The 14,969-nt window shown below is 53.2% G+C and overlaps 1 protein-coding gene across 27 annotated transcripts in view; it reads right to left on the bottom strand.

Moving 5' to 3' along the window:
- Nucleotides 1-3,388: 3,388 nt before the first annotated feature.
- Nucleotides 3,389-14,969, bottom strand: part of HDAC4 (histone deacetylase 4) — a 281,717-nt gene continuing 270,136 nt past the window's right edge. For 26 of the 27 annotated variants that reach the window (XM_073217864.1, XM_073217865.1, XM_073217880.1 and 23 more), the window contains 3 exons: nt 8,991-9,075; nt 7,994-8,135; nt 3,389-7,891 (listed from right to left, as the gene is read on the bottom strand). In XM_073217864.1, the coding sequence (XP_073073965.1) occupies nt 7,852-7,891; nt 7,994-8,135; nt 8,991-9,075 (267 nt within the window). In that variant the 3' untranslated portion in view covers nt 3,389-7,851. Of the gene's footprint in view, nt 7,892-7,993; nt 8,136-8,990; nt 9,161-14,969 lie in introns of those variants that run through there. The other variant, XM_073217866.1, reaches the window with a different exon arrangement.

Genomic DNA, 14,969 nt, shown 5'->3' with positions numbered 1-14,969 from the left:
GAGAGGTTTTGAATTTATAAATGTAACCTTTCAAGTGTTCACTTTTTTCTAAAAGAAGGTGTTGGGTCTAGAAGCTTAGTGACCCCCTTTGGCGTACCGATGGTGGACTTGCACATCTGATTTGGAGAGAAGGGACAGTGGGAGGGCATCGCCAGCTTCAAGCCCTCGCAGGGTCCTGTGGCCGCCCGAGGAAGAGCACACTGCCTCCAAGGGGCACAGGAGCCAGGTCTGCCCACGGCCCAGATGCCCGGCCCTCCTCTGTTCGCGCGGAGGGACGGGCTGACGGACACGGCGGGGTCCGCATGTGGCCTGGTTGCCCCTGCAAATCCACTGCAAAGGAGATAAAAAGGGAGGTGAGCCCGTAGGTCAGAGGCAGCGGTGAGGGACCCCTCAGTCACATGCAGCGTGAGGCCCTTACTTGAATCCTGACAAAAACAAACCGACTGTAAAATACAGAGGAGCAAAGAGACAAAACAGAAAACGGGACAGTCGGGGAAATCAGCATGTAGGCTGGGTCTCAGAGGAGGCTGGGGAGCGGCCGAGCTGCAGAGCGCGGTGCGCTGCCGTGGCAGGTACAGAGAGAGCGTCCTATGGCGGAGGGATGCCCGCAGGGGCCGCCGGCGGAGGGCCTGCCATCTGGGGTCTGCTCCAGTCACCTGTTTGGAGGAGGGTGTAGACCCGGCGCACCTGAGGGTGGATCTGGAGCTGCTGCATGGTGTGGACACGCGGGCTCTGGGAGCCTTCTCTCTGCCTCTGATGTTTCGGGAAGAATCTCAAGTCTAGAAGATACTTGAAACTTAAAATGGATAAAGGATTAGCACCAAAATGAATTTTAAAGCTCCTCTTCCCAGCTTTGATAACTGAACAGGTAAACAGGCCGAGGCCAGCCTGCAATCATTCATTCAACCTGTTTGTTGAGATACAATTATGTTTTAATCTTCGGGAGACGGGAGCGGACCAAACCATCTCAATGCTTATCTTCCAGGCGGCGAGGCCAGCACGCCAAAGGGATGACGTGTGCCGGGAGAGTGGCAGGAGGGGGCTGCGGGGACTTGGTGGGCGAAGCCCGGGTGGACCAGGATGTGGTTGGGTGAGTGAATGGTGGGCATATTCCCAAGGCAAAGTGGGTGGAACTGGCTGATAAACCAAACTAAGTAAGCCCAGGAGAGGACGCTCGGTTCTGCTCAGCTCTGGGCAGCCTCCAGGGGTCTCGGCCCCACAGTGCCCGTGCCCCAGGCAATCCTCTCCCTCTGGACACACATCACCTTAGACCCGGTTGTAAGAGGACTGGGTTCTGTCCAGGGGTGGGATCTCCAGTCTCCCTGCCTCACTTGCTCTGGGGCTGCCGGCCACCGGGTTAGGGAGGCCCACACGGAGGGGAGAGGCCTGCTGGCCGCTGTGGGCATGTGCGTGGATGCACACCCCTCCCCAGATGAACCCGGGCCAGGGGCATCCCACTGAAGTACACCCATGTTCCTGCCCAGGAAAACTGAGTTAATAAATGTCTGTTGCTTAAAGCCACTAAGTTTTGGGGGGTAGCTTGTCACACAGACGTGGCTCATTCATATACTCGAGTAAACAGGAAAACGGAAGCAAAGAAAATGTAGAGCTGCACTTACCTGATTGGCTGGCATTAAAAAGTGTGGTAATAACAAAGGCTGGTGACACTGTGGGAAACCAAAGTCCTTATCCGCTCAGTGCCGGGGGGCATGAAAACTGGTGCAAACACTTTGGGTGACTGCTGCTGTAACTAACGGAATGATGCTGCCAAGGGCCACCCCACTGCGGAGAGAAGCCCCCGTGGGTGGGCTCATGGAGAGACACAGGAGGCTCAGCTCAGTGTTACTCGTGGAAAAAAATCACCAATAACTTACACGTCTATCAAAACAGGGAGGGTCATGTGCCTGTGTAATGGCCACGTAATGAAGTGCTGCCAGCCCTCCTGACCAGCCTGGGGACGTGTGTGCCCGTGAGCTTAAAGCGCAGCGACTTACTCTGGAGTTAAAAGAGCGAGAAGCAAAGATGGTTATAGATTGACCGCAGGCACTATGAATACATACTTCATAAAAAATGCATTTCCGTTCATAGAGATAGAGCGATGCAGGAAAACCGCAGACAGTGGAGAAGTCCACGCCCCAATTCTCGGGAGGCGAGAAATACAGGGGCTGTAAGACTTTACGGCAAAAGTGAGACGTGGGGATGCAGATAATCTGTTATTTTCTCCCCTCAGTGCTGGTAAGGCATTTGTTTCAAAAGGTAAAAAAGTACCAACACTTTATACCATATAGTAGAAAACTGTTTTCAGATAAAGTTATTTAAAAGATGTGTCACAAAAAACTTAACATTTTAATAAAACCAAAGAAAAGCTGCCCTCATGACCTCCTTGCCGGGGAGCTAGATTCACTCTATCAAGGTTTCTGTTCCTTTGTCTGTTTTAGAGAAAGAGAACCCTTGCTGGGACAGGAGCCTCTCATTCTGGGGAGATCAATGCATAGACTCTCGGGAACACCGGTCCCTGGTCCGCCCCCCCCACCGCCTCCTCATGGCCCCGCACGAGTCACCTGCCGCCTGGACGCCGTGTACCGGGGAGCACGGGTCACCCGCCGCCTGGACGCCGTGTACCGGGGAGCACGGGTCACCCGCCGCCTGGACGCCGTGTACCGAGGCCCCGACTCTGGCTCTAGCTCAACCTCCCTTCTTCCAGGCTGGTCAGGGGGGATGGCTGGCCGGGCTGTTTCTGGGGCCCGCACAAGAGGGCTAGCGGCCCCTGCAGGGCACAGGTTGGGGTCCTGGAAAGCAGACCCTTAGATGGAGCTCATGTGGGTGTTTATGGGGAGCCCCCTTAGTGGGGCAGCTGTGATGGGGGGGACGGAGGGGAGACAGGGCTTGGGGAGGGAGAAGAGGGAGCTAGAATGGCCCGACTGTCCAGGGCTTGAGGGCCTCTGTGGGCCCCCCACCCCACCAAAACTGTCTAGTCACGACTGTAGGAGCCTGGGAGGGGCTGCTGTCACCGGGACGCGGAGCTGCCACCTGGGGGTGGCAGTGTGCAGGGGCGCTGGGGCCTTGGCTGGGCTCTGCTGACTGGCCACGCAGGGGCGGCGTGGGGACATGGGGGAAAGCGGCTGAGCCTGCGCCTGGTGCCCTCCTGGCCTTGCTCACCTCTGAGGTCATTTCCAGCCCAGCTCGCCGAGGCTGGTGGAGTATTCCGGGGAAGAAAGAGGGCAAGGGCTTATTATTGGACATTTAAACTGAAGACAATTCCTTGGAACCTGCTTGTAGGGCAGAGGGGGCTGGGGCACGGATGGGTCCATCCCCCAAGGGACCATCCCCACAGGGCCCCAGACAGTGAGATTCAAAGAGGACAAGAGCACATGGAGCAGGCCAGAGGTGGGAGGCAATCAACGCTGTCTTTATTTACACCACAAGAGCACAAGTTGTCCCATGAGGTACAAAATACTGGACTTCTGGTGAAGTGCGAAGAGAGGAGGACATTGTCAGTGAAAATCCACCCACACAAAACAAGAATGAGAAAACCAAGAACAAAATCTCCACTGAGCAAAAGAAAGACCCGCTGGGAGTGCCGACAATCAGAGACAACTGGTTAAACTGCAGGAGAAACAGGTTGCCGCTCCCAGTGAGGGGCCCGCAGGTGGGCGGGGGCGGGAGTGGGCGTCACGCAGGACGTGACAGCAGTACAGCTTCTTCTACTGCATGTCTGCAGTGGCTCTTGGGTGAATAGGGTCAACGCCCCTCTAATGTATATATTATATATATATGTCACTCTCATAAATTGGAAAACAGCGCTTCCACTATGGAGCACACACACTAAAAACCAAACAAACTGTCCGCTTTCTTTTTCTTTCAATAGGAGACTTTTAATCATGTCAGACAAAGTGAGTGGAGCTAGGAATAAGCTCCACTTCATTGCAAGGAAGAAATGGTTTCCTTTCGATGCAAAGTATAGTTTTAAACCACAGTGCTTGCACAGTTCACGACTGCTTAAAGTGAAATCTTAGTCATATGTCTAAAAGTAATTAAAAAGTCAACACAGCTGTGTGGAAAGGGCTCTTTAGGGCTATTCCGATTCTCCATCAGAATAAATGGTCACCAGGGCCAGGGAGGGCAGCGCGGACCTTGCCCTGTGCTGGGAGAGAAAGGGAAACAAACCAAACCAAAAAACCCCAAAACTCCTCCAAATCAACCCAAGAGAGACAGGCAGTTCACTTTGAATTCTGTGTAGTTTCCTTAAAACACTGTTTCCACATAAATACAATAAACTCTATTATTGGTATGTCACAAGTGCTAGATAAACTTTTTTTTCTTAATATGACAAATGTTTAAGTAGCTCTTTTTATTTTTCTTACAATAAAAAGTACAATTTCTTAAGAATAAGTTCAATAAGACGCAAACGTTCCCCCACTCTGTTTCAAGGCTTTGTTTTACAGAAAAATTTCCATCTTTTGTGTCTGTAAATGTCACAAAGGGGGGGGAACAAAAAGGCATTTTTCTTCTTCCCCAAAGCTGCCGAATTTGGCGTGCAAAATCCGTATACAATATAAAGACATGCCGGTCGGACAGTCCATGCAACCTCCAGGTGTAAGAAACTTAAAAAAATATATTCATATATATTTATATATATATTTATATATGTATCAATACCCATAAAACACGTGGGCCCAAAAGTCTATGAAAAGAATGGAATGAGCACGTGGCTGTGGGCGGAAAGAAGGAATGTTCCCGTTGAAGGAGAAGAACAACGAACTCGATGGCTAGTGCTGAAGGAATCGGACTGGCTTTTGTGTCAGACCGATACAAGACGGCCCTTCCTCTGGAAACAGACTTTTAAAAGTAAAGAAAAACCAAAATACTTTGACAAAGTGGCCCTTCAGAACCAGGGGGGCTGCCAGGCCCAGCTGGTCCGGGCGTGGCCCGGGAAGGCTGCCTGCTGGTGGGGCGCGGGCATGTCACGGTGCGGCTGCGAGGCAGACCCCACGAGTCTCAGTGGCATTGTGGGGCTTCCCGCGCAGGGGTATAAAGTGCTCGCTTGCTGACCCCTGGCCAGTGCCCCCAGGGCTTTTGCAAAGGAAAAAAATGGTTAACGGTCTGAGGCCCAAGAGGGGAGGGAGGAGCCCTCTCTGACACGGCGGTCTTGCCGAGTTCCGGCGGGCCTTCCGCCATCTGCCCTGGATGGCTGGCCCTGGGGGAGGGCTGAGTGTGTCTTCAAGAAAAGAAAAGGCTACACGGTAATGCTCTAAGCATGTTTGTGGAGCTGGAGTGGGCTGACAACACATGCTCCCCTTGCCAGGCCCCGGGGCAGAGGCCGCCTCCCTTGAATCAAAGTCAAAGAAAATCCCCCCAGTGAAAACTAGGCTCCCAAGAGGTCCACATCATCCCATCCTCTGGAAGAATGTGAGCTGATGTCTTCCTCCCCAGAGCCCAGCCAGCAGCGGAGGGCAGACAGCGGGGCCCACAGGGCTGCGCCAAAGAGCAGGCCGAGGAGGTCAGAGGACCGGCGGTGGAGCCCTGCCACCGCTCTGCGCCAGGTGGGGATGGAGGGAGTTGGTGTTTCCTGCTCAGCTGGGCTCCAGGGCAGAGAAGCCAGTCGGGAGGAAGTCAAACACGGCCCAAGCCCTCTCCGGCCCGCTTGCAAAGCACGGCCCCGCGCCTGAACGGCAGCATCCCAGTGACCAAGCATTTGGATTCACTAGGTCAGAAGCCTAGCTGTTGTCGCGTCTCTCTCGGAAGCTACCCTGTAAACATTACCAAACTCAGAAACGTGGCTTGGGGACCCCTCCCACGGGCACGCTGTGTCTGAGTTTCCACAAGTCTCAACTCGACACATGCTTTGGGATGAAACTGGTGGCTTCAAGTGCTGGAAACAAAGTTACCAGTAAAAAGTGACGGTCAGTTACTGTTAAAGAGAAAAAGCACAAAAACTGCTGTCCTGCTCAGGAATATGTCCTGTCCCTGCAGGCTTGCCACAGGCTCCACAATCCAGGGCCTGCGGCTCCCACGCCAGAACCCTGGCTTTGTGGCTGCCACAGGAAAAACCCAGAACGGGCACTGGGCTCCACTCTGGCCTCATGCATTGCCGACGTGCTTAAAGGGTCTCTGGAAAACTGAAGTTAAAACCCTATCCTGACAATGCAGTCAGAAGTTTAAGCACGAATTTCAAGAACCCTGACAGCCCATGGAGCCCAGCAAGCAGCCAGCTCAGTGTCACGGGCGACCCTCCCCACGCTACGGAGGGAAATACACCAGCCCTGTGATACTACTGGCGGGGAAGGGGGCCAAAAGCCCCTCGGCTTCTGCATACAGCTACTGCAACGGACTCTGGTGTCACTGTGCAGACCTCAGACCCCTCTTCCCATTCAATGCTTGCTTCTGGAAAATAAATCTGATGGCAACAGTTCTGTATGCCATGGAAAACTGCTCACTGTACAAAAATAAACAAAAATGAAAATAATAAAAAACCTTTAAAAGTTAAAAAAATGTACAAGCAAGAATTTAGAAAGAAAAAAGGTTTAGACATTACTACCATTCAGAAAATTGCTAAATGGTGAGGAAAAAAAAGTGAAATTCACAAAACAATGCTTATTCAGGATCTCTTTGTGAAAACCTCATAAAAAAATCAACAGCAAATTTATATTCTTTGCTATAAAAACTCATTAGGTACATATGTGCATGGCGGCTTGGAGCGGAAAGGGGTTCTGCTAGAAAATAATCAAACTGAAAATACAAACTTGCAGGGTGTTGCCTAGTGGCGAATGCGTTGGTGATCTGAATGCTATCCAATCTGGAGTTCAAAAATACATGTTTCAAACTAGATCCCTTTCCATAAGCACCTTGGTATCTAATTCACAAGTCATTCATTTGCCAGGGACCTTTACAGTCTGCATTTATTATATATATATACTTTTTCTATAAATGCATTATAAATATTTTATCAAGATTTCATAAGAATCAAGTTTCTTAGCTTGGAATACATTGGAATATATATTATACATATATATATTTATTTATACCTAAAATTTAAGCAATACTTCATGCTACTTGCTTTTAATAAAAAGCATTCCGGTCGTAACACTGACAGTGTGCCTAGGACATGCTTCACAACCAAATGGAGATGTTCAATTATTATATGATATACAAGAAAAGAACACTTTGGATTCAGTTAAAATTTGTTGGACTTAAAAACCCCCAACAGTATTTGCCACTTTTTGGGAACCACCTCCATTTTTCTCAAACAGCAATAAAGCGAAACAAGGGCTCCCCGCGGGCGGCCCCCCAGGGCGCGGCCCCTGCACCCGCCGCCCAGCCACAGGAAGCTGTCCCGCCGATTCCCGCTGTTTAGTTTTTCTTAAGGCATTGTTCCTCGGGCTTCAGAAAACCCCGCCACAAAGATCCATCAGAGCAATAAAAAAAGGCACAAACTCGCACGTCCCGAAGGTTCGGGACCAGGGCCGCCCCCGCGGGCGGGGAGACAGGCGGCGACCCCAAAACCCTCCGGTCTGGAAATAAGCTACGAGATGAGTCGAGTGGTTTACACGGGACTGCGAACCGTGGGCCATAAACGTGAGCACCAGTTTTCGTCAAGTTTGGTTTGCGTCATTAGGTCTTTGATTTGCATTCTGTTCCTCGTGACAACGAAATGGCGCGACTCCGCGGCGAGCTGGCCCGGCGACCCGGGCCTCCAGGGGCCGCGGCGCCCCGCGTCCGTCCCGGGCCGGGGGTCGGCCCGGCGGCCTGCGGACTCCAGGCGAAGGCCGGCAGGGCGCGGGGGCGGCAGCTCGCTGGGCGGAGCCTCCAGACAGACGGACAGACGGGAGAGCCGCAGCTGCCGCGGGGGGGCTACAGGGGCGGCTCCTCCTCCATCGGCTCCTCGTCGGGCCTGGCGGGGCGGGGGGCGCACAGCGCAGAGGGGCCGGCGGTCAGCGGCCGAGCCGCGGGGCGCCCGCCCTGCCCGCACCCCCTCCCCGTGGGCCGGGCTCACCTCTTCTCGGCCGCCTCGACGCCCACTGACAGCGAGGCCATGGCGGTGACCGTCTCGGCTTCCTCGTTCTCGCGCTTCTGCGCCTCGACCAGGGAGTACCCCACGGTGGGGCAGAGGCGCTGCAGCGGCCGCCAGTACTGGCCTGGCGGGGGGCGCGCGGTTACGGGGTGCGGGCCGGGGCTCCTGGGGAAGCCGCCGCGCTGCCCGGCCCCTCGTGGCTAGGGCAGTGCTGAGTGGGGGCCACACCCTGCCTTTGGGGGCAGGTGCGCAAGGAGACTGCGCCCCGGGCCAAGGGGTCCCCCACGGCCCGCCCGCTGAGATGATGCCAGGCAGTAATCCCCTGGGGTCTGAGTGTGCGGGGGGCATGAGGGCAAGCTGGGCGGCCTGGACTCAGCCTGGGGGGTTGCTGGCTTGCAGGGCTCCTTATCGGGGAGGGTGGTGGGAACAGCTCCAAGGCCAGGAGCCCAGGGTCTGCACAGGGGCACAGGGCAGACCCGGGTTCCACGAGCTACAGGGACAGTCTCAAATGACTGGGTCATGCCAGAGACATCAGACAAACAGCCACCCATGAGGTGCTGTTCTTCTGAGCCACATGGGCAGGAGGCAGAGTCCCGGGGTGGTGTGCCAGCCCCCTGGCTCCCCAGGACCTGCCACCTCAGCGGGAGTGCTGGCAAACATGGCCTCTGCAGGACCAAGGGGAAGAGGCCGGACTCCAGGCATGGCTCGCATCTGCACCCCTGCAGCTGGGGACCCGAGCAAGCGCCTTCACAGACCCCTGCAGCCTCACGGCTTTGGCCGGGAGATGGAGCAGATGGCTGTGGGAACTGTCGGGTTAAATGAGCTCACAGCTATTAAATGCTTGCTCAGAGGGAGGCCCTGACGGGAGGCGGGGAGACAGAGAGGAGCCGGGGACTCGGGGCTCTGGGCAGTGGGTCCTTGCCTCCCACCTGCTTGGCCCTGGGAGGGTCCCTGCTGAGCACACGGCTGGATAACTTACTGTGGATCTCGATGACCTTCTCCATGGACCGGACAGCGTTGGCGTTGGGCCTCTGCTGTAAAACCTTTTCTGGGAGAGGATCAAGCTGGAAAATGGTGTAGAAAGGATGTATCACTCCCGTGTGCTGACACGCATGTTCAAAGTCAGCATCTGTGTCTTAAGCGTACTTGCTAACAGAGAAGAGAAAATAACTTTAAAAAGGCAAATGTGGCTTTGGTATTTATTATGCCACTTTTTCACAAAAGCAGATTTATTTTCTTTCAAGTATTTTTTGTAGGACACTCTCGGTAGATTTGGGGGTTCCTACATGAGTAGGACCAGATGGTGTTCAGGATGGGCTGCTCCTGACGGCACCAGCGTGGTGTCAGCTGTTCACACCACAGCATTGCATTAGGGGAAATAATGATTACTTTTTGGAAATGTCACTTTCAAATCCCTTATCTTGTAAACAAGAATGTTTAAATATCGCCTGTTCACAGTTTTCTTCCAATAATGGGGATAAAAAGTAAACGGAAGGAAGTGAGCAGAATCTTGCAGAGATGTAATCTCTGCTCCAAGTTGCCCATCCATACTGGCAGCAGGTGACAAGGAATTCATTTACACGTCCATCAGAGGGCTACGGGGCAAACTGGAGCATCTGCAACAAAATTCCCACACCGGTTGGTTGGCACAGATCATGAAAACCAACTGTTAAAACCTTTAAGTAACTGGACAAGCCTACAAAACTGGGGGTGATCTCTGGGTTCTGGAAAAGAGTGGGAACCTGGCCAGGGAGGTAGGCATCCCCGGGAGGGGCCCTGCGCCACATGGGCCTGCGCTGGAGTGACCAGTCTCACCAGCAAGTGGAGCAGGTATGCGTGCACAGCTGCTGAGGAGAGCTCTGTCCTCAGCCTGGCTCTGACCCTGAGAATCTGCCGGTTCTGTAACAGCGAGCGGAGAGCTGTGGTTTGCAGCCTGACGGTGGTGCCTCCCGCGAGGCATTCGTCCCCAGCCAGGCTGCCAATTACTGCTGCCAGTTCCAAGAAGCATGCGTCCCCAAAGCAAACCCCATAAAACAAGGAGAATAAGGCTTCTAACACCATTCTCCAATAAAAGGGGTCATGCTCCCTGGCGAGATGGAATGTTCTAGGGGCTGAGGTGGGAGTACAGAGGAGCCCAGGTGGCTCGCCATGCCAGGGAGTGAGGAGGAGCTCCAGCTGAGACGATGAGGCATGCCCAAGGGACACACAGGCAGCAGGAAAGACGGGCACACAGTGCTGGGTCATGCCCACATCCGTGAGTCCACACTGGTACACACTGGTACCCTATGCCGAGTGCATCCACAGAGCACACATGCAAAGGGGACAAGGTGGCCGGACGATGGGGGACTCCGACTGGCACTGCTTTCTAGGGCTCATACCGGCATCCATGAGCTGAGCCATGTGGAAGGGAAGCGCTGAGAAGGAGACCCAGCCTTGGCAGCCTCCTCAAAATCCCTCACCCCAGTTCCATCTGAGGCAGAAAAATCAGATGAACGTGAATTCAGGGATAGTCCATAAAATGCCTGACCGGCACTCCTCCAAACTGCTGTAGTCATGAAAATCAAGATAACACTGAGAAGCCGCCCTAGCCCAGAGATGTAGTGATCGGGCGTGCTGTGGGGCCTCGGGTGGGACCCTTACATGCCAGGGCTGGTTTCTGGATGGCAACAAACATCCCACACTCATGCAGGATGGTAACAACAAGAGGAAATTATCAGAGGGGTGTGCGGGCCCCACCTGCCAGCTCTGCATCTTCTGTCAAGCCAAAGCTCCCCGAAGATTAAAAGTTCATCAAAAAACTGCAGATTTAGATTCCCAAAGAATGCAGTTACAGAAACTATTAGTTTCAAACTATAAGGTAAGTGTGTTTAACATACACTAAAAATAAAAGTAAGACCTTAAGATATGATGAAAGCACTAGAGATTACTGAGATGAACTGGGAGATTTGAAAGAGAGCCAAACAGAACTTCTAGAAAGAAAAACATAGTAGTAGAAATCAGAAACTCAATGAGATCCACTACTGAAGAAATGATCCACATGTAGCCCAGAGACAAGAGGAGTGGGGGACAGGAGAAAGTCTCTGTGTACCCTTTGGTGTCCCCAAGATTGTAGGGTGAGGATCAGTAAAGACATCAATCTTCAGTTCAGGGGGAGGATGAGACCCAAGCAGGAAGACTTGAAAAAGAAACCTCCATCTAGGCCCATCAGAGTGAAACTGCAGAACATCAAATGCAAATAGAAAATCCTAAAAGCAACCAGAGAAAGCAGACACTCTCCAGGGAGAAGCAGTCCGGCAGACACCAAGTGCTGCACAGCAGAGGAAGCAAGACAGCGCCGGCCTGTCCTCCCCGGGTCGAGATAAGACAACCGCTAGCCCAGAACTGAGCCCACCGAAACCACCGATCAAGAGCCAGGGTGGAACAGCGACTTTAAAAACAAACTGGGAAACTGACGTGTGAGTCCTTTTTGAGAGCAAGTCTACAGGACACACTTAAGGCAGAATGAGACGAATCCAGATGGAAATCTGGAAAATTAGGAGCAATGAGTGAAGAAACCAGTGCAGGGAAGGACAGATAGAAAGTGGCCCCACAGCACAGGAATGGTGGTGCCCAGCAATGAGACTGAAGAACACAAGGGAAGGGTAACAGGAGACGCTGGTCAGCGACGGCACATGGCCTGGGAAGGGGCCCTGGGGCCGGGGCTGCCGGGTTTAGCAAATGAACAGAGAGAACACCAGTTACATTTAAATTTCTGATAAGCCAATAATTTTTCAACATAAACATGCCCAAGCAGGCCCTGTGTTTAACCTGCAAGGCTACCTGGGGCCTTGGCTGTACGGGGAATGTGAGGTCACTGGCCACATCAAGGGCACATGCAAACACCTGTACAGACCACCACTAGAGAGAAGCGGTCAGCTGTATATTTTCCTACTCTGTAGAGGAGACAGATGGCATGTGGGGAACCCTCCATCGCACTTAGAGAAGGAAAGAAAAAACAGGGGGAACAAAGTAGGGACAATGGTCTCTATTTATGGCTCAGATTGTTGGACTGGATATAAAAAACAATAGGGACCCCCAGCCTTGTGCTATAAGAGAAACATCTGAGCACAGGAAGAAAGACTAGCATGGAAACTGATACGCCTCAAGGAGGCGGCTGCCTAACATCTGAGCTCTTTGGCACCACAGAGATAAGAGAGAAATCATAACTGGACATAGAGAAGGTCACCATATATAGTGATAACTTCAATTCATCAAAAGGATATAATGACTTAAAATTTGAACATGTTTAGTAAAATTTCTTTGAATGCATGAAGTAAACATTGACAGAACTAAGAGATATGGATAAACGTGCCAGCACAGCAGGGGATCTGACATGTCTTCCGTAGACGGAGCAGACACAAACTGGCAGAGGAAACCACAATGTGGGCAGCAGGTGGCGAGCGTGGTCCTAGTGAGGAACAATTACTCTTGGCCTACACTCAGCCCTTCCAGAGAACAGAAAAAGAGAGGACCCCTAACTGTCCATTTGTCCACCCACCCACCCATTCGTCCATCCATCCACCTTTCTGTCCACACATCTATCCTTTTGTCTGTCCATCCATCCATCCACCCATCCATCTACTCATCTGTCCTTCTGTCTATCCACCCATCCAATCTCCTATCTATCCCTCCATCCATCCATCCCCTCATCTGTCTGTCCGTCCATCCCCCCATCTGACAATCCACCCATCCATGCAAGTTCCCCCTCAAGAACAAATAGGAAAAATCTGGTCTGATAGGCAAATGGGCAGAAGACATGAACTTCACCAGAAGAGGAAGCCCAAGCAGCCAGTGGACCAGGAAGATGCTTGGCCTTGGTGGGGGTGAGGGGATGAGTGCGTCCCCCACCTGGGTGCTTCCTCTCTTGGGGCAGGGGTCCCAGGGGCTGACCACTGAGGCCTGAGGCCCTCGGAGGCTGAACAGTGGCCTCAGAGGACAGCTGGGACAGCCGGCCCGTACCAAATTCAGCGTCAGCACACTGCTGTGCCCGGAAGCCAGTCAGGCGGTGTGTCCAGTTGTGGCCCTGGGAGCCACCCTGGGGTGTGGCGGCTTGTCTTCAGGAACAGTCTAATTGCTGACCACTTTCCTCCTGAGTGCCTGGAGCCCTCGGTTCCCTCCTGCAGCAGAGATGCTCTCCTGTGCCCAGAGACTGCCCTCGCTGGCCCTCACTGCCCGCTCTCCGGCCTCACCTGTCTTTCTGAAGCTGCCAAAGCCCTCCTGGAAGAGGACCCGGGCATCAAGAACAAGTCAGCCACGAAAGGCGAGCGTTATGAACACAGGTGTTTCCTGCTGACTGGGACCCATAGTGAGAGCCTGGCTGTCAGTGCTGGACATAAGGGTACCTCCTGAAAAAGCAGGGACACTGGCCCTGCTCCCCAGCACACAAGCTGCCCTTTTGCTAAGCAGGCAGCTAGCGACTGAGGTGACTCCCTAGGTACCCTGGGAGGGGGACACTTCACCACCGTGACCACGATGGCAGGCCGGAGGGTCTGGGTGCAAAAACCGAGGGCAGGCGAGGGCCCCCCTTTCCTGGTGTGTCAGACCCAGTGAGAACAGGCCCCAACTCAGCGGCCTGCAGGGGGCCCACGCGTGTGGACACACAGGCTCCATAGCACCTGCTGGCTGCTGGAGTGGTGGCGGCAGCAGGCGGTGGTGAGCATGTATGCCTGGGAGAGAGGAGGTGCCGCCGACGAGGAGCAGGCAACCAGCCCTCAGGCTGGGTCGACTAGGCATCCGTTTCTGCCTCGGGCACACACACTCATTTTTAATCACTTGGAGGTTTACCCATCCACACCTTCCACAAAGTGTAATAACCTAACAAAGGAGCCACATTCCTGGGTGAGGTTTTTTTTTTTACCAACAGTAGAGTTTCACCTAATCCTCCACGACCATCTACTGGTAGTGGTGTTGGCTTGAATAAAACGGTGGCATTGAACCCTGAAATCCACGTGGTTGAATAGAAAACCGGCCCCAGCAAAGCCCTGCCCTTGGTGTGACACCTGGCAGGGGGAAGTCTGTCCCACGCCCTCGGGGCTGGAAGCTGGGCCAGCTCACCTGGGTGCCCGCCCACGGGGCCCCTGCATCTGTCTACACTGCGTGTTCAGTATGTTTAAAGAATTTTTCGTTGTCAGTTGTCAGTGACGGTTGCAAACAACCTAAAGCTGAAATTGTGAGGTAGAACGGCGCCTGGAAGGGAGGCGGCCCGCAGACACAGTGCGCTGGCGTGGGCAGCTGCCTGCCCTGACCGGCTCCTCTCCTCTCCGTCTCCCTGTCATTCAGCTGTCTCTCCAGGCAGCTCGCTGCTGTCCACAGCTGGCTGCCCGTGTGCGCACCAGATTGTCCAACACGCCATATATCAACCCTCATCAAAGGCCGCAGGGCAGAGAAGTGGGGCTCGGTCCAACTTTCTTGCATTAAAAAGATTTTAAGAGACTTTGGTGAAACCAGCGCTTCCTGCTTTTTGATGTGTTTTAAGTAAAAGAACACTTTCTTGCTGGAAGAGCAGACACATCCGAGGGAGGAACAGGCCCTACTTGAAAGCTGAGTTCTCTATTGTTATTTGAAAAGTTACCAGCTATAAGAATCAAAAAGCTTTAGGATGGTCTGATTCTATAAATCAGTTGGTGTTTAACTCTAGCAAAAAGTGGGAAAAGGTGGTTTTATGTGAACACAGGTGAAATGCGGTCACCTTAGAAAGCAGACTGGCATTTTGTTCAAGAATATTCTGGCATATTTAGTCAGCTCACCAGAAATGAGAGATGCCACCAGGGTCTTCAGTCTGCTTGTGACTTTGGGTAAAATGAATCTCATCCACTATGAGCAAAGGCCGTCAGGAGAAAAAGGAGCCCACCGGATGCCCGCCTACCTCAGGTCTGCTGTCCACACCCCTGCACTGGCCAGCGGCCAGCCTAACAGATGG

Source organism: Manis javanica, chromosome 12 (genome assembly GCF_040802235.1).
Source record: "Manis javanica isolate MJ-LG chromosome 12, MJ_LKY, whole genome shotgun sequence".
NCBI classification, from domain to species: domain Eukaryota; kingdom Metazoa; phylum Chordata; class Mammalia; order Pholidota; family Manidae; genus Manis; species Manis javanica.
The sequence above is the reverse complement of the archived record's forward strand: the minus strand, read 5'-3'. Positions and strand labels throughout refer to the sequence as shown.